We start from the raw sequence: 18,722 nt of genomic DNA, 5'->3' as shown, positions 1-18,722 counted from the left end.
CTGTCCCCTAAACCTACCACATGCTAACACAGGTCAGTCTGTACGTGGTTATACACTTCCATCCAAAACAATAGGGTTCTTGTACTCAATGTTATGAATCCAAATCTGTAATAACTTCGCACATTAAGGTTGCAGAGGAGTCCACTTATGGACAATTTAGATTGGAATATGCCCACAAAACTTCAAAGAATGAACTTGAAAGAAGCCAATACAGGTCACTGGAGGTCAACCTGAGGTCAAAGGTCACCCAAATACAGGTCGACTATTGTATTACAATAAACTCCCAACCTTGATGGACATTTGATTCTCAAGTTATTGCAAAAATTATAGTTTTTGACCCCTGATTGACCTTTGTTGACATTGGATCACATGACTGTTATGTTTTGAAACAATCCCTTACCCCATTTACAACTAGTCCACAAATATCAACCTTATCGAACCCTGTCAATGGTAGTTTCACAAGTTATTTAGAAAAACTAGGGAAACATTGCAGCCAACTCCATGAAGTGAAAGCAAATCTCAAGTTGACAGGTGCTTGACCTAGTTTCTCCTTGGCAGCTGGCCAAGAAATGTTTTGACACCAACGTCAAGAACAATGGTATGTTCCAAAACAGTTTGGGCTTTCATATTCAACAAAACAATACGCAAGCTGTTTCAATCACAACCATTCGATTTGGGGGGTTACGGTACTTTACGTAAAGTTGTTATGAAAAGCTTCATCCAGAGTAGCTGCAACAACTTTGCGAACATCGTAGAAGTATTATCGGAAGATTTTGTTGAATATGCCTACTTGGTTGCTCTCTTCTAGACATATATGGCGCCTAATTGCGGGTATATTTCTGATAGATTCCCACGCCTGATATCACCAAAGAGATATTTTGAGAAGTTGCTTAACAACAATTGAAAGGAAATGTTAGAACCGTTACGGCTTTTGGAAGCTATTGTACAATTTCTTCAGTGTCTACTGTAATGAACTTTTATTGCTGGGAACTTCGGCTGTAAGACCGGGAGACCCCCCCCCCCCGTAGTATTTGGAGCTAATTAATTGTCGTACGGATTCCGCTCGTGTTTCGGCGGTGTCTGATCTGAAAATGTTTTCAAAAAGTTCCTAGTTGTTCATAACAATGTTCGCGGTAATCCTTTCTTTTGCACAAAACGGCTTCTGTTGGCCTATTTTTTTGGAGAGAGAGGGACCACTGATCTCACACGATGTCCAAGATTTTCCAACCCTCAAAATACTGTTTATTATTGTAAAAGAGGTCAAGAAGAACCTTACATTGTATTGATCTCCTTCTAAATGCAAATGTCAATGTAGTCTAAGCTTAATACTTTGTCGAAAGTTCAATGAATATCCAGCATGATGACGCATCCTGCATTGTTTTCTAGTTTACATGAAATATGTGGAAGGAAAATTTATTGTTATTATCGAATTATCGCGATATTTTTTTAAATATTTATCGTGACAGTAAAAAGTCAATATCGCCCAACACTACCACCCACCCACCAAGTATGGCATAGATCAATCAATCAATCAAGCAAGCTTTAGAGGACACTGTGCTTTTTACATGCTAAGAAAAACGGACACGAACCAAAGGTCAACAAAACCAAATCCAGTCTGTAAAACAACAACTGAAACCCATCAATCTCTCACTAACGCAGCGTTTAACGTGACGCGAAAAGGACACGGGCCCAAAGGCCAACAGAAGCAAAAGAAATAAAACAGGCCCCAAAAAGCCAACCCCAAACCACAAAGAGAAAATTAAAGCAACCTATATTATGTAACGACCACACAACCCCCACACCTACCAACTAACTCACTCCAAATTTCATCCGGGGAACGCCGTCCCGATAGTAGACGACAGGCTTGCGCCAGCGTCTACGACAGGCAGTGTCAGGAAGCCGTGCATGGTCCGCCTCCATGCGCAACCTGATGTCACTTTGCACGAGGGGGACGAGGAGGACACTGTTACACACACACATGTATGTAGCAATGTACATAGCAATTCAGGACTTCTAGCGACACACTTAAGTCAATGGGGATATCGTCGCCAGTTCAGATTCAAATCTACGGATGCCCGTAAGATCATTTTCAATTGTCAATCGGCTCTCCTATTCTTATCAGGCGAATCGCCCATGTCATCTACTTATAGGCTGGACGATGGGAGATACCGCATATTATGAAAAGGTTTTTACAAGTTGACCCCTGGTGACCCTAAATTACCTTCAACATCCACTAAAAACGATAGGCATTTTGTACTTAATGTGGTGGACCTACATACCAAATATGAAATCAATCCAATTTGCTTCTTGAGATACCATGTTTACAAGCATTTGGGTCACCCCTGGTGACCCAAAGTGACCAGTGACCTACACCTAAAACAGTAGGCTTCTTTTACTCAATAAGGTCCTCCTATGTAACAAATATGAGAACTGTCCGAGCTTCCCTTCTTGAGATATCGTGTTTACAAGCTGGGCGTCACAAACGCACATACACACACGCATGATTGCAAAGGTTACGATTATCATCGAAACCAATGACTTAGAATTATGACATACATTTGATAATATTGTTTCTGAAATTTCTGGGACGTTTTCTTTTTCTTCCAAAAGACAATAATAAGGCGAAAATGGTGTCAGAACTCAGCTCTGCTGTCGAAATATCGTGAATTATCGAGCATATCGCATGTACGTACGTACGCGGTGTATATGATTATACGTATAGTACACTGCACTCAACGACAATGATTTGGTTAACATCTGAACTAGATGCCTAGATTTACATTTTCCACGTGAAGAATTAACCAATGAAATTAATTTTCAGCTCTTACGACAAATATATTATTTTCTTTCGTATGCCGTTTGATATAAGTTGACTGGTTTACTTAAAGAGACCTTGTGACATGTGTAAAGAAGGACTAATTGCAGTGCGTCTTAGCATAAAATTTACTATGCTTTGGACAAAGTCTGCTTCTTTAATGTGTCTGTCCGTCCGAGATGAGCATACATACCACTTTAAAAATAGTTTGACTGAGTGAGAACAAGCAAACGAGTAGAATGCCACTTGATCAAAAATAAACGGATGTAGTTAAGTGGTTTTAATAGTTTTGAAAAAGAGAGTCTAATGAGAACTCAACGTAATCCAGGGACCGCTATTTCGCTGCGGCACTGGTATTGCACAGAAAAACACGTGAGGAATTGATATGCATAAGCAAATTAGCCCCATTTTTGGGGAAAACACAATACATAGCTATGGAAATGTCGACTGTAACCAATAGTGCGCAAAACCATCAAAACAAAATGCACTTGACCACCTTTAGAATCTTGCCTTTACAATCGTGCAACAACCTTTTGCATACAATGAACTGTAATTCAACAGAAGCTAATGTATTCTTCTCGGCTTTTTGGCTAAGATCATGTGTAGTATCTGTTCCCTTCGGGAATGGTGATACACACCTGACGATGATCACACAGTCACAGTCCCGATGCAAGGGGACTGGGGCTGAGAGCGGATCAGTCGTTTGGTAGTTTGGTTTTCGTGCCCAGGTTCTTTCCTGGGTGACTTTTTCTTAAAAAGTATTCTTCTTGGATGCCTGGAAATTTATTTTTCAAAGCTCTCTGAATCCCATCACAAAACTCTGCCTCTGTCTTACACAAATTCCGCCTGTTTTTTGGGGGGCCTATTGGCAATTTCTTGGAAATATGCATGTTTAGCCTCAAACCTCATTGTCCAGCAGTGAACAAGAGGTCCATATTTCAATATTGAACGAGGGTAATGCAATAAGTAATGACTTCTGGAAAGAGCTCTTTCAGAGCAACCAGAATCCCTATGATTAAAGGCAATCATCAGGCACCATGTTTGAGATGCTGTTTGTTTGTTTGGTTTTGAAACTTCCAAGGTTAGCAGTGGTATTGGAAGTTGGTTTGTTTTTCTGATCACATTTGCAAAGGGAAAAAGTTTCAAAGCACTGTTAAAAGATTCAAAAGTGAAAAAGCCTTCCTGAATAAGTCCCTCAAGCAAATCATGAGCTGGATAAGATGGTAGCCAACTGATAACATCAAAGTATTGCAAATGTGACAAAAGAGATTTAGAAGCTACTCCATAAACATGCCTAAGACCTTCATTTTCCAAACCAACTAACTGCACCTCATGTTTATGTCCAACACTTCTTCTTTCGATTAAACTGAATGAATGAAAATGATCTTGAATGTCATTACTACTTGCCATGCAAAATCTACATATTTCTACCAGCATGAAAATGTTGCTGAAAGCCTCCTGACTGATGTGCTGCCAAGTTATCAATAGAAAACAAACAAATGAAATCGAATGTAAATTCCTCCTGGTTTAAAGTTATTGTCACCCGTTTCATCGATCAAATTCAAGATATCAGGATTTTTTGCCACTGTGGAACCAGAAGCTCAAAGTTTTTCTTTCATCTCTGTGCTATCATCCCTTGAACTGTTATAGATGAATTCAGAAAACTTTTTACGGATCCAAAACATCACGGCCAAACGGCACTGTAGAGTCCGAGGGCTTGAACACCTGGTATACATATCTAAACTGACACACATACTGCTTATACATAACAGGGCCAGTGCAAGCCGCATAAGTAATAAGCTATCTCTACAACCCCCGCCCCAAAGCACCCCTTTCCCCAAAAAATAACCACAACAACTTCAATTGGTCCACATGGGCCAGCGTAGTTTCCCCCGACTTCTCATCTCTTATCCGAAATGTCACTGGAGAAACCTGCCCAGAAACCATGTAAGGTCCCCTCCATTTTGGTGCTAGTTTTGCAGAAAAGTGTTTTCTTAAATTAGATAAAGCATGTGATCGGAGTGCCACCACATCACCCACTCTGACCATAGACTCTTCCCTCTTTCTATCATACTGCCCTTTATTGACCTTTGTCTGGCGTTCCATGTTCTCTTTTGCAACTGCTCACATTGCTTACTTATCCCTACTACCTTGCTATCACCCCCCCCCCCCCAAACGTCACGGACAAACGGCACTACCTAAACATCCCATTCTAACAAAGAAAAGTCAAGTCAAGCGAGCCAAAAAGTTAAATACGCCCACCCACCTGCAGAGACAAACCCCCAACAACCCACTGAAACAATCAAAAAACCACAAGGACGACCAGCACGCAGTGAAACTAAACACCCCTCCCCTGCACACCAGCGTCCAAAAAAGGCAGCCCCAGATAAACGACGAAAATCGCCTTCAACTTGAAGGCGAATTTCACACTTCACCGCCTCCAGGACTGCCCGCCAACTGGCGGCCAATTTTCCCCTAGAAACTATATTACATCTATTCCTCCAAATAAGTTTTTCCAAAATTGCACAAACACAAATAACACGATACAACACAGCAACAGAACGAACTGGAGGGTCTACCCCATATAAAACAAAGCCCTGTCCTACCGACCTTCAACGGTCTCCCGTTACACGGTCGGTCCAGAACCACTCCCATAAGTTTGGAAGAAAGCAACAATACCAAAAAACATGAGCGGTACTCTCTAAGCTGGCACAGCCGGTCTTTGGGCACAGTCCATTTCCCAATCGCCAATGATACCTTTTTAGATTGGTCACCAAGGCACCGTGTGCAATCCTGCAGGCCAGATCACGGAGCCGGCAGCCATTTAGCCTTGAATGCACCGAACGCCATACTTCGGCAGAATGACGTCCCTTACAAAAATTGCATTCAAGGAACTGTGAACGAGGGCCGGCCATGACAGGTCAACAGGGGGCGACTCAATGAGAGCGGAGCACATGACACGCACCACCCTACTTGGAGTACTACTATGCAGTTCTCTGTTGCTAAACAGCGCCGGGACCCATCGACGCAGGTGCAATCCGCCCCAAAAGCGTACAAAATATCAACAAGGCAACCCTGTTACCGCTACAAACAATTGCTTAAATAACAAAAAGGTCAATATACTTCCCAGATGAACCATCCGTAACCCACTCTACTCCAGTTTTTAGCTCATACCAGCATGCTGGTGTGAGCTATTGTTACAGTGCGGCGTCTATCACCCTATCATTCTATCACTCTATCCGTCAACAATTGGTAAAACCGCTCCCACTCGCACAATGTTTGATGGAATTTCATGAAACTTGGACACAAGGACCTTTGGGTATAGGGCCATCAGAGATTGTCGGAAATTTGGGGTGAAAGGTCACCTGTGGGCCGTAATGGGCCTTTTTGTGGAAATACGCAAAATGCTTCTTCTCCTACAGATTCCATGGTACAATGTTGAGGGTTTGTCACGATAGTACTATGGAAGTTTTACCTTGAGGGTTTTTGTGGCCCGGGCCGCGGCCCTATATTTTCAAATTGCTCCTGTTCGTACAGTGTATGGCCAGTTATAATGAAACTTGATCACAACGTTCCTCGGGATGAGAGTTACGAGGGGTGTTCGGAAAGTTTAGGTCAAATGTCATTTGGGGGGTCATCGGGGGTCATTCTTTGTAATATTTTCAAAGATCTCAATCTCCTCAAGATTTTGATGGATCATATTCAAAGTTGAACTGATGATTGTTGGATTGTGTATGAATAAGGTGATGCCTAAATTTTTTTGGTCAAAAGTTACAATTACAATTAATCCCCATTGTTTAAAAAGATCTGAGCCTTCACCCTTTTGCCGAAGCTCCTTTAATTTGTCTCCCAGTCTCTGCAGTGTTTGTTTACATTTGTGGGTAAGCTCTGCAGAGGCTGTTAGTGGAATTAAAGCAGGACTGGGAGTTGTTATTAACTGTTGAACTGAAAGCATGAGAGCCCTGTAGCCAATCAGCACTTGCTGATTCTTAGAAATCTTTGGGCCGAGGTATGTACTGTAGGCAGCCAGCCTAAATTTTGGCAAGGAGTGCTTCAGGTCTGCTCAGGTAGAGGGGAGAAAGTTTAATAGGGTAGGTCAGTGGTATTGTTTGAGAGAGTGGGGAAAATAGGATTTAAAGGGGGAAAATAGGAATTATAGCCAGTGGTGTGGCCAGGATTCTGCTAATGGAGGGGGGGGGGGTTATCCCTCATGGGCGGAATCTTAAAAATGGCCTGAAATTTGGTGGGCCATAGAGTTTTGTGGGCCCTACATTTTTAAGCTCTAAAAGGTATGAGCTGCTGCACCATTGGTGCTCTAGTTGGTACATTACCGCCCTTTTCACAAGCTCTGTAGCATCCGACCAAATGAAAATATCGCTCTCTCCAACCGCACCAGGACGCGACGCGGAATTGGATACACCGCGCCCGGGTACCGCAAGATGGGCAAAACAAAACGATTAATTACGGTGACTTTCCCCAAGATCGAAAGCCAGCGGGTGCCAAAGGTTTGAGCCTGCTCTCAAATACCTCAGCACTCTCGTCCCAGGTTACATCACAAGGTGCATCGCAGCCGAACCATATACCTTTAATTTCGATATTCTGATCCGACCACGATGCACCGAAAGGTAAGTCTCTGTATCTCCAGCTATCAAGGCGAAGGCCCTTTGTCTTTTCCGGATTCAACTTCGCCCCGGTAGCTCTCAAAGATAGATAAATCCTGCGAGAGAGCACGAAAGAAGCCCAGACTCGAAACAACACACGTGATGTCTTCTGCATATTGAAAGCATTTCACTTTGGCACCCCCTGGCACAACGAATGGAACAAGTCTCGAGTCCCTTTCCAAAAGACGGAAGAGGGACTCGCTAAACAAGGTAATGGAGACAGAAGGCACCCTGGCGCACCCTCTCTCTACGTTAAACACCTCTCAACAAAACCAATTTACGATAACAATTTATGATACAAACAGAAATCCATTTACGAAAATAAAAACACTCATTAAAAACCGCGATCCACCTTCTGCTGGTCAGGTCAATTGACACGAATGCACATGGCAGATCACGCTCAATCACGCTCAATAAGAAAGTCGCGCATCAACCACAAGTTCTGCTGGATGCAATGACCCTTCACTGCACAAGTCTGGAGATCACCCACAAGGTGCGGCGTAGCCTTAGCCTTAGCCAGCAACTTGTAGTCCACATTTAACATGGTGATCGGGCGCTTGTTGTGAGGATCCAATGGGTCCCCAGGCTTGGGCAGCAAAGTAATCATGCCCAGACGTTGACTTAGGTTTAGCAGTCCGTTTTGGAAGGCGTCTTCGAAGACGGCTCTGATGTCGGGTCCGATTATAGCCCAGAAGGTTCGGTACAACTCCCTTGGAAGCCCGTCCCGTTCGAAAGCGCCTTCCAAAGCTCATGAAAATATGATTGATCTCGTTGGGAACCGTTTTTGAGATTCCCCTCAATAATTCGGCCTGTGCCGACAAGTCCACATTGCCACGCGTAAACAAACTCAATAAAAACTCTTCGTACACGCGGACATTGCCATGAGGGTCGCTAACCACGGTCCCATCAGTAGCGCGCACTGATGACACGCGTCTGTCACCCGCCGATGAGCTAACAGACTGGTAAAACCTCAGTGAAGGACGCTCCTCGGCCTCCACCGCTTCGACACGGGCCCTGACGAGGGCATCAACGTACTTTTCATCTAGATAAGTCTTCAAAGCGATGACAACCAAGGGGTCGCCAAACTTCACCTCCGCGCACGGCTTCGATAATTTTTCTCCCCGCCGCCGTGCGGGGGTCACGCAATACTGAATTGCGTAGCGTTTGATGCGCAACTTCATCCTCCCACCATTGGGATGTAGAGGCAAAGGCCGGCTTCAATGTTTGCCATACTTTGTACCTGGTTTCGAAACCTTGGCGGAACTCTGCTTCGCCAACAATCTGACAGTTAAGCTTCCACAGGGTCCGTCCGATCGGGAAAATAGAAGGCAAAACAAAACGTGCTACAAGTGTCATGGTCAGAGAGCGGACAGCTCAGCATCACGCAACCCGAAAATTTAAAACTTACGGGCGCATACACTCGATCTATGCTGGAGGCATCTTCTCCGTTGGGCCTCACCCACGTATACACCGTACTACACGGGTGCATATGCCTCCAAACATCTGCTAAAAGGTGTGTCGAAGTGAATCTGTCCAGTTCTGAGAACCCAGCATCAGGACCAGCAGACACAGAAGCCCCGAGTCTATCAAGACCCGAGTCTGGGACACATGGTGCACTACCAGGAACAAAGGAAGGCAGCGTGTCAAAGAAATCTCTGGCGAATACTGGTGACGGAACTGGACGAGTTGATGGGGGAAGCCGTTGGAGACCCCGTGTCCGCTTCGCGGTGTTGTGGAGGCAGTGCGGGCAAGGGGCTGGTTTCTGCCACGACGGGGGAGGGCGAATCAGGTACAGGGAAGGTAAAATACCACCAGATTCCCCTCCTGTCGTGAAGCTCCCTTCGAGGCAGTAAGTGCATCGGATCTCGACGCCATAGACTAAAAGGAGGGACAAGCGCGAAAGACATGTCCCTCCTTCCCACAGAGTGAGCACACAACCTCGTGTGAGCAAGCAGAGGTATCATGCCCAAGACGAAGGCAGCGCCCACACTTTTGGTTTGGGCAGCCCTTGGCTTCGTGCCCAGTCTCCCCACACCTGAAGCAGGTACGGGGCTGACCGGGATAACGCACGTGAGCTTTGTGCCCGGCAATAAACAGGAAGGAGGGTATGTCCTGCTTTAGGTCGATCCGAACCTGTGGGTGTCCGTTCAATACCCCAGGGGCCTGTGCGTAGGAGCACGTTTTGGCAGCCCTGACAGCCCGAAACCGACCTAAAACAGTTGCGACGAATTCCTGACGCACCTCTTATGCTACGTGGATGAGAGTTACCCATAATGAACGCTCGTACAGAGTAACTGTCAACCGATCGACATTACTCAGTAACGTGACACCCTTCTACCGGGTCACGTCAATGGTAAACCGTAAGTGTCACCGTGTTACGACCTTGGAGAGCCTGCAAAGCATCAACCTCTCCAGGAACTGCAACACCCTTACTTTTCAATATACCAAAAACTTGCACCGGTGGAACCGCTTCTTCACCGGTAAAACTTAACAATGCGGCTATCACGGCGCGACGCCATGATACCGCAAGGCAACGGAGGAGCAACAAACAAAACAAAACAAAAATACTTACAGTTTAGTTTAACGCCTGTAGCACGCACGCACGTACTAACAGAAATGAACACGCCCGCCTGGCGGGAAGTACAATACAGTACAATATAATAATAATAGCTATAGCAAATATAGAGCGACAGCGAACACGTCCGCACTCCACGAAAGCCAACGAGCGGGGTCCGCTAGACCGAAGTTCCGCTAGACCGAAGCGTCCGCTAGACCGAAACGTCCGCTAGACCGAAACGTCCGCTAGATCGAAACGTCCGCTAGACCGAAACGTCCGCTAGACCGAAACGTCCGCTAGATCGAAACGTCCGCTAGATCGAAACGTCCGCTAGATCGAAACGTCCGCTAGATCGAAACGTCCGCTAGATCGAAACGTCCGCTAGATCGAAACGTCCGCTAGATCGAAACGTCCGCTAGATCGAAACGTCCGCTAGATCGAAACGTCCGCTAGATCGAAACGTCCGCTAGATCGAAACGTCCGCTAGATCGAAACGTCCGCTAGATCGAAACGTCCGCTAGATCGAAACGTCCGCTAGATCGAAACGTCCGCTAGATCGAAACGTCCGCTAGATCGAAACGTCCGCTAGATCGAAACGTCCGCTAGATCGAAACGTCCGCTAGATCGAAACGTCCGCTAGATCGAAACGTCCGCTAGATCGAAACGTCCGCTAGATCGAAACGTCCGCTAGAAAGGCTATGTGGGGTGCCTTTACCGCTGCATAAAAAACAAGAGTGCGCCCCCATTTCGCCAAAATCCATTTTTCGCCCATAACTCGAAAATGCGACATGCTAGTAAGATGGTGTTTTTTGCATGTTACTCAGCATTAAATTCTGAGTCGGACTGTGCCAAGCGTACGGGCGCACGACATGGCGCACATTCTCCACCATGGGGATGCGCCCTTATTACCACTGGCGCCCAAGCCCTAATAGTAATGAAATATTTTTCCCATAGGTTTTCGGCTACGGGGAGTCGAATGGTGGGATCTTTAGGCCGATCAAAAGCAATCCCTGAAAATATAGGGGCGATTTAATCACTGGGGACGCTATAGGGCGCCACACAGACGAGATTTCGTACTTGGGAGTAAATCCCGCCTCGGATGGTGACTCTGGCCTGTAGGGAGTGGCCCGCAATAAGGGCCCGCAACATGTGCCCCCCCATTTAAATACGCATAGGGGCGCCAATTAATTCACAATGGGCGCCATTTTTAGACATGCGCCATTTTGTTCCGGGTTGGGTCAGGTGATAGCCCCACCCCGGGTCACGCCACCCACCCGATTGGGACCGCCCCGACCCACCCCGGCCTCTTAGGGGTGGATTATGGTGGGGTAAGACACATGAACATGATGTACCCGAATAATGCACATGCTGAACCCAAAAGTGAACATGATGTACCCACCTAAGTGTCCTAAATAATATTATGAACATGATGTACCAAATAGTGAACATGATGTACACAATAATGGACATGATGTAAACATTAATGTACATGTATGTAGTACATTATGTAAATGTACATGATGTACGATACAAAAATTCCCCCCCCCCTCTCCAGGGGGTGTAATGGGGTGGGCGGTATCGTTCGACCGACCTCGGTCCCCTCTATCATGTGTATGAGTTTGGTCAGTTTGACATGCACAATAACCCAAAAGTTACCTATTTTTTCATCACGTGACCCGGGAAAGTAGGTCAAAGGTCACCAATATTTTTTGGACTATAGAGGGACCTACAACGTGCCACCCCCCAAATCTGAGGTAAATCGGCCATTCCTGTGATTTTTTTACAAATCGACAAAATATATGTAATTTTTTAAAACATAAATCTTAAGATAGCAAAAAAATGGACCCGCGCAAAACGCCACTGCGCCTAAACGACGCACACTACGCCCACCTCAAAAAATGTGTTCGATTGCTCTTTCCAACGCCATAAAGATATCTGGCATAGCCCATTCCTACCCGGAGTTATATAGAATGGCGTTTGGACCCCGAAAAAATAGGTGTTTTTTATTTAACGATGTCTCAGTTTTTATGGTGGGTCCCAATCATGGGGCTATAATCACTTTTGTCGGCCATTTTTAGCAACTTTGAGGGCACGCCCCGTAAGAAAAGAAGATTTCCTTTCGAACTAGCTATTATTCGACGATGTGGGAGGTCCGGCAGGCCAAAAAGTCTACACGATTTCGATTGGCGCATATCAAAATGTCGCGCATTTTGTGTAAGCGTATATAGGCTATCATATATTTTCTATGGGCCAACTTTCGTACCCCTAATTCTAGGAATAGCAAATGGCTATCCGATAAATCTCTCCAGCGTTGAATAGACCAATTTGAGGTCTTTCACGAATGATGCGCCCGTGGACGACGGACGCCCCATGTGGCGTAGTGTGGCGCACAAGGGTCGTGTTTTTCAATTTAAACCCAAATATCTCAAGAACGGAAGGTCCGATATAATAAGAATATATAATATCTCCAGTTACCCTCACCTGGTTCAGCCCGCCAGCCGAGGCGGTTTACCGGGGTGTGTCCGCTGTGCATGGCACAGCTTCCTGGAGCCACAGGTGAGAGCTGAGTGTCAGGTGGAGACCAATGACCGGTGAGCTATCCCCGAGGGAAACGGCATGCTCACCTGCCAGAGGAACCACTCCTCCCTGAACACTCCATACACCCCTTTTTTTTTAAAGATATTTTATATCTTTTTTCCCCTTTTTTCTATTTTTTTTTTAATCTATTTTTGTTTATATCTTCTTCTTTTTTTCTTTTTTTAAAGATATAAAAAAAAAGATATGTCACTCTTAAAGATATATCTTTTTTTGTTTTTGTTTTGAATTAAAGATAGCACTGAGTTCCTCATAGAAAAACAAGAACCAAAAAAAAAATGGTCAGCTGGGATCTCGACACAGGAGTCTGCCATCTACCACTACTTTAGAAGTGGTGAACGACATGAGCAACCGCGCGCCAGTATTCTTCCAGGGATCGGTCTCCTCGCGTGTACTCTCCCTTGAGGTTCACTAGGCGATCCTCGAGTGAGCGCCAACGACGGGCCCGTCTAGTCGGCTGACCGGTACCTCGCTGCATCGCCCGTATTCCACTCTCCGTTGCCGCTTGGAGATCCTTCAGGTGCCGTATCGCCATCCACAGGTTCGGGTGGCGAACACCGACCCTCCTGTTCCACGCCTGGTGGAACGATTCGGCGTTGTTGTTAGTCCTACAGCTCATGTTTCTCTCGAACACATTCCACATGGGAATACGGAAGTTACCGTCTACGTATGTGTTCTGGACATAGGTTAGAAAGTCCATAACTGAGGGATACCGACGAATCAATGTTCGCGTATGACGAGAAGTCCGGAGTAGGCGGAAGTTGTTCCTCACAAGTGCTGTTGGCAGGAAGCCCAGGGCCATTACTTGTCGCAGCAGGGTTCGCAGTTCGTCGTCGTCCCTATAACCACGGACCAAACCCAACTCCTGGATGTGACGCCATAGTGCCTGATTAAAATGAAAATAGCATCCTTCCAGCCTTGCCAGAGGAAGCTCCGTTTCTACAGCCGTGATGAGGGCCTGCTCGAAGTCCATCACTACTGCATCTGGCTGCCAGTCTCTCTCACAGTACCTGAGCACCGCTCGCTTAATCCTGCGAATCACTTGACGATAGTGGCCGACGGTTCGATGAGCCATGAACGCGGTGACGAAAGGGAGGACTCTTCCATGGAAATCACCGAGCACGTTGAAAATTTGTGCGTAGGGGGCTGGTGATGTTCTGAACGTAGAGTCGACATAGAGTTGTCTGCATCGCACCATCGCCTCTATGTTCCTCCGTGTAGCGAAAATGATGAACCCCCATTCATTGTCCTGGTGGAGCACTAATCTCTGTCCCCGCCACGTTTCCTTCCATACGTCATCGATGATGACATCTTCTACGCTATGGGGGACGGGTGGTATGTAGGCAGCCCTTGAGCGAGCCAGCTGTGTCCGGACAGATCCGAAGTCTGGAACCACTGGTGGCCGGTCACCTCCTCCCTGCCTGGCGACGACTCTGTGTGCGTTTGCGACATGATTATCGTAGACTCTTTTTATGGGCCTTGTTGGGTCCTCCGATATACGCTGTTTGACACCATTGACGAAGGCAGCCCGCTGTATTACTTCGTCATCTGCTTCGTGGTTGTGCATCCCCTTCTCAATAATCACGATTCCGGGTTGAGGGGCATCCAGTTCAAAAACATTCGATTTTAGTTTGGCGGAACACGATTTACGCCAGCATTTCCACAGAAAGGATGTGTTAGTTGCCTTGTTTTTTTGATACTTGAAACCCTCATCAATGAGAACTTTGCCTCGTCCTCGGGAGCCCTGTGCTAAGTAAGCCATTTTGACAATAATGAGTTGGTAATGTAATGGTTGTTTCAGCGCGTCAATATATCGAATGATAAACACAGTTGTGTTTTAGCTCTCTGGTATCGCCGAGACGCCGAAGCCGAAATGAACACTGAAGAAAGGACCGGAAGTTTGGTAGACATGTTCCAAGATATGATATCTAAAAATAGGTCGGACTGAATCAGGTGTGGCGGACTATGGGCGGCCATCACCGCAAAAATTAAATTTATCCAAAACAAATAAAAATACTTTCAAAAGAAATGTTTCGTCAAAGAAATAGTTTCATCAACGAAATATTATGTCCTATTTCAATAGATTGCTCAAAACAATAATCACTACAGACCGGCCCACAAAGTTAACACCATTTTTTTCCGTTTCGTGAACGTTTGGACACGTAGTACGCAGACAACGAAGTAACGTTGTAAGGTGCAACTCACATACAGCAAGGGCGGATCCAGAGGGGGGAGGGGTGGTCCAGGGAGTCCGGAACCCCCTTTTGAGATATAAGTGTGTGGGGGACACTATTTGGGGGCCTAAGTGACTATGTTATTATAAAGCAAAGCTGCAGCAAATGCTCGTTCGAGTGACAACCGACGAACTTCGTGAATCTCTTCACAAAACATTGGAAGTTTCCCAACAAAACATTTGCAAAAGGTATGTTTAGCTCCCCCCCCCCCAATAGTTGCCCTTATAGAAAATATTTTTACGCACAAACATAGGTATAGTCTATGATAATGTCGATCATCAGTTCATAATCCAAAGATTGGACATATAATTCACAGTTATTCCCGCCCTTCGCGCCCCTTACCATATACTGCTTCTCGTTGTTGTCCTGCTATGTGCAGGCGCGGTTCTAAGTTTTTCTCAGCCCTCCAAAAATATGAAACATATAAGGTTATTGTTAAAAGATTATTTGTTTACATTCTGTTTTGTGTGACTGTTTCAATTCGATTCACTCTGAAACTGGTTCCGAAAGTGCTTGAAAATTACTCTCTACAAATACATTAGATTGCGTCATTTGGCGTCTAAAATACCAAAATTTCCCTGGGGAACATGCCCCCGGACTATAGTTAACTCGCGCCTCCGGCGCTCGTTGCACGTCGGCAAGTGCTGACAGGGGTGTAAATACGGGGTTGTGGGGGCGGGGTGGGGGAGACCCCATTCAAATCAGAAGTCGGTCACCAAGCGATTAAAGTCGGTCTCCAACCAGTGGCGCCGACTTCATCAACCTTCAGTTACAAGCTCACTAAAACTCCACTAGTTTCCAATAAGAAAAAGCAAAATTTTCGCGCGCACATTATATTCTCCCTAGCTTCCATCTGCTGAGGCCACGTCAGTAAAAGTCGGTCTCAAAGAAGCTAGTCGGTCTCAAAATGAATTGACCCCCCCCCCAACCCAAAAAAAAATTGAAAATTGTCGCGTGTACGCCCCTCCACATGCACTCCGGGATTGTCACTTGTAAGATCAGAGATCAACTTTTAGTCCCCCCCCCTTCCCCAAACTGCGGCCCCTAGAACCGCGCCTGGTTATGCGGTGTCAATATATTGTGCCATCTAACCGTCAAAAATCATGTATGATATTATCATAAATCCTCCTTACACATGGGAAGGGGCTCCGGGGAGGGAGCTTCCTTCCGAAGGGTTGTCAGGCAAAGTTTTTAAATTTCTAAAAAAACGTGTACAAGCTATGATAGTTTCTTATAAGGGTTGAGTGAGGTCTGTTTCCTAGATCGTAACGATCAGGTTAAATGAATATAATTTGTAGAAATGACATAGTTCGGATGGTTGTATTGAAGGAATTTGAGTGCCATTTCTGCCATCTGGGGGTGTCCTAAAGCTCAAAAATTTCTTGTACGCTTCGCCCCAACCATGGTGGGGCTATATACGCTTAGATAGACGGTCCAACCAAATATGGACCCCCCCTCTTCAAATTCCTGGATCCGCCTTTGCATACAGTATACACAAGTCGTAACGAAACAACACAGTTAACTCAACGGCAAATTCGTCGAAGGACGCTGATAAACACCAATGATCTATATACAAATGGATGGTGCTACAATAACTGAGCGATGCATTGTTTACATTTGAGTATGCATTTTACGTTGACTTGTATGTACAAAGGTATGTATGTATGTCAGAGAAACACTGTCTGTCGGTTCAACTAAAGCTTCTCGACCTCGAATGGAGGTATGAGCGAACGAAATATCACACGGCCATTTGCAGCGGTAAAGGCACCCCACATAGCCTTTCTAGCGGACCTTTCGGTCTAGCGGACCCTTCGGTCTAGCGGACCCTTCGGTCTAGCGGACCCTTCGGTCTAGCGGACCCTTCGGTCTAGCGGACCCTTCGGTCTAGCGGACCCTTCGGTCTAGCGGACCCTTCGGTCTAGCGGACCCTTCGGTCTAGCGGACCCTTCGGTCTAGCGGACCCTTCGGTCTAGCGGACCCTTCGGTCTAGCGGACCCTTCGGTCTAGCGGACCCTTCGGTCTAGCGGACCCTTCGGTCTAGCGGACCCTTCGGTCTAGCGGACCCTTCGGTCTAGCGGACCCTTCGGTCTAGCGGACCCTTCGGTCTAGCGGACCCTTCGGTCTAGCGGACCCTTCGGTCTAGCGGACCCTTCGGTCTAGCGGACCCTTCGGTCTAGCGGACCCTTCGGTCTAGCGGACCCTTCGGTCTAGCGGACCCTTCGGTCTAGCGGACCCTTCGGTCTAGCGGACCCTTCGGTCTAGCGGACCCTTCGGTCTAGCGGACCCTTCGGTCTAGCGGACCCTTCGGTCTAGCGGACCCTTCGGTCTAGCGGACCCTTCGGTCTAGCGGACCCTTCGGTCTAGCGGACCCTTCGGTCTAGCGGACCCTTCGGTCTAGCGGACCCTTCGGTCTAGCGGACCCTTCGGTCTAGCGGACCCTTCGGTCTAGCGGACCCTTCGGTCTAGCGGACCCTTCGGTCTAGCGGACCCTTCGGTCTAGCGGACCCTTCGGTCTAGCGGACCCTTCGGTCTAGCGGACCCTTCGGTCTAGCGGACCCTTCGGTCTAGCGGACCCTTCGGTCTAGCGGACCCTTCGGTCTAGCGGACCCTTCGGTCTAGCGGACCCTTCGGTCTAGCGGACCCTTCGGTCTAGCGGACCCTTCGGTCTAGCGGACCCTTCGGTCTAGCGGACCCTTCGGTCTAGCGGACCCTATTTATTCGATCTAGCGGACCTTCGATCTAGCGAGCATCCCCCAAAGCCAACTACCAACTATCCAACTATTAAATGTTAGCTGGTATTACAATTCAATTAATGATTGAAAGAACTGGTTCGACTGGTTCGATTCGTATTGAGACGTTACTACTGTTGCGCGGAAAAGTAGCTACCCCTACAAAAATGATCAAATTGGCGTTCCATATAAATAACCAGCACTTAAACGCACACTACATGTGTTAATGCGTACCTGTGTAGGAACGTACGTTCACAGGCGCTTGCTATCTGCCAATTGAGCTGTCTCCTTTCTGCAGCCCTAAAGCGAACCAGCCCGGAAGTACTCCTAACCTATGGTACCCGGGGTAACAAATTTGGAGGCACCAGCCGGATAGGGTTGTAGAATGAAGTTGACAACTCTCGAAGTAACCTACCAAACCAAGATCACAGAATTAGAAGGAAGACTTGCAAACCAAGACAGTCAAGCTCATTCTTCTGTCCAGAGTAAACCACTGGGTTCTGTAAAGGTATTGAAGGTTTATGGACAAATCACAGAAAAAGGTGAGAAAGAGTCACTGTCATACAGTATCCTTATCCGCCAGATTGAGCGTGCCAAGGAGAGGGGATATGGAGACCTACACGTTATTATTGCGGTTAATAAATGCAGTTACCCCAGGGCTCCTCTTACGAAGCTATCTGGAAGGCAAAAGAGATGTCAGAAAAATCCTTCGTGCTCATTACCAGGAACGAGATGCCACAGAAATGTATGTCCAACTCACGAAGCTTAAGGTCCAAAGGAATCTCCATAGGATTGTCTGTTGAGGGCTCTCGATCTCAAACAAAAAACCCTCTTTGCATCGCAAGAAGTTGGAGCAACAGAGACCTATGAGGCTAAACAAGTTCATGCTCTTTTATTCATGCTGTCACCACTGTAATAAACAACGATCACCTTAAATGGCAGGTTCAACAAATCACACAGAGTAATCATGTGACAGATGAGGAAATCTTGGAAAAGGTGAGAAAGGTAGCCAAACAACAGCAGGAAAGACAGGGCAAACTGAAGACGAGTACATAGTGTACAGTCAACAGGGAATGCTGACACAACACTCGAGGCACCAAAGACCGAGCTGAAAGACAAGGTACAGCCTCA

At 46.5% G+C, this 18,722-nt stretch overlaps 1 protein-coding gene and 1 pseudogene across 1 annotated transcript; one reads left to right on the top strand and one right to left on the bottom strand.

Moving 5' to 3' along the window:
- The first annotated feature begins 3,385 nt into the window (after positions 1-3,385).
- Positions 3,386-3,626, top strand: LOC139957882 (U2 spliceosomal RNA; annotated as a pseudogene).
- A 9,170-nt stretch (positions 3,627-12,796) lies between these two features.
- Positions 12,797-14,887, bottom strand: LOC139985038 (uncharacterized). The gene has a single exon (XM_071999216.1). It carries the CDS (start codon positions 14,388-14,390, stop codon positions 12,954-12,956), a length of 1,437 nt encoding a protein of 478 aa, XP_071855317.1. The 5' UTR covers positions 14,391-14,887; the 3' UTR covers positions 12,797-12,953.
- Positions 14,888-18,722: the final 3,835 nt, after the last annotated feature.

Source organism: Apostichopus japonicus, chromosome 17 (assembly GCF_037975245.1).
Source record: "Apostichopus japonicus isolate 1M-3 chromosome 17, ASM3797524v1, whole genome shotgun sequence".
Taxonomy (NCBI): Eukaryota; Metazoa; Echinodermata; class Holothuroidea; order Aspidochirotida; family Stichopodidae; genus Apostichopus; species Apostichopus japonicus.
This window is presented reverse-complemented; position numbering and strand designations above follow the sequence as displayed.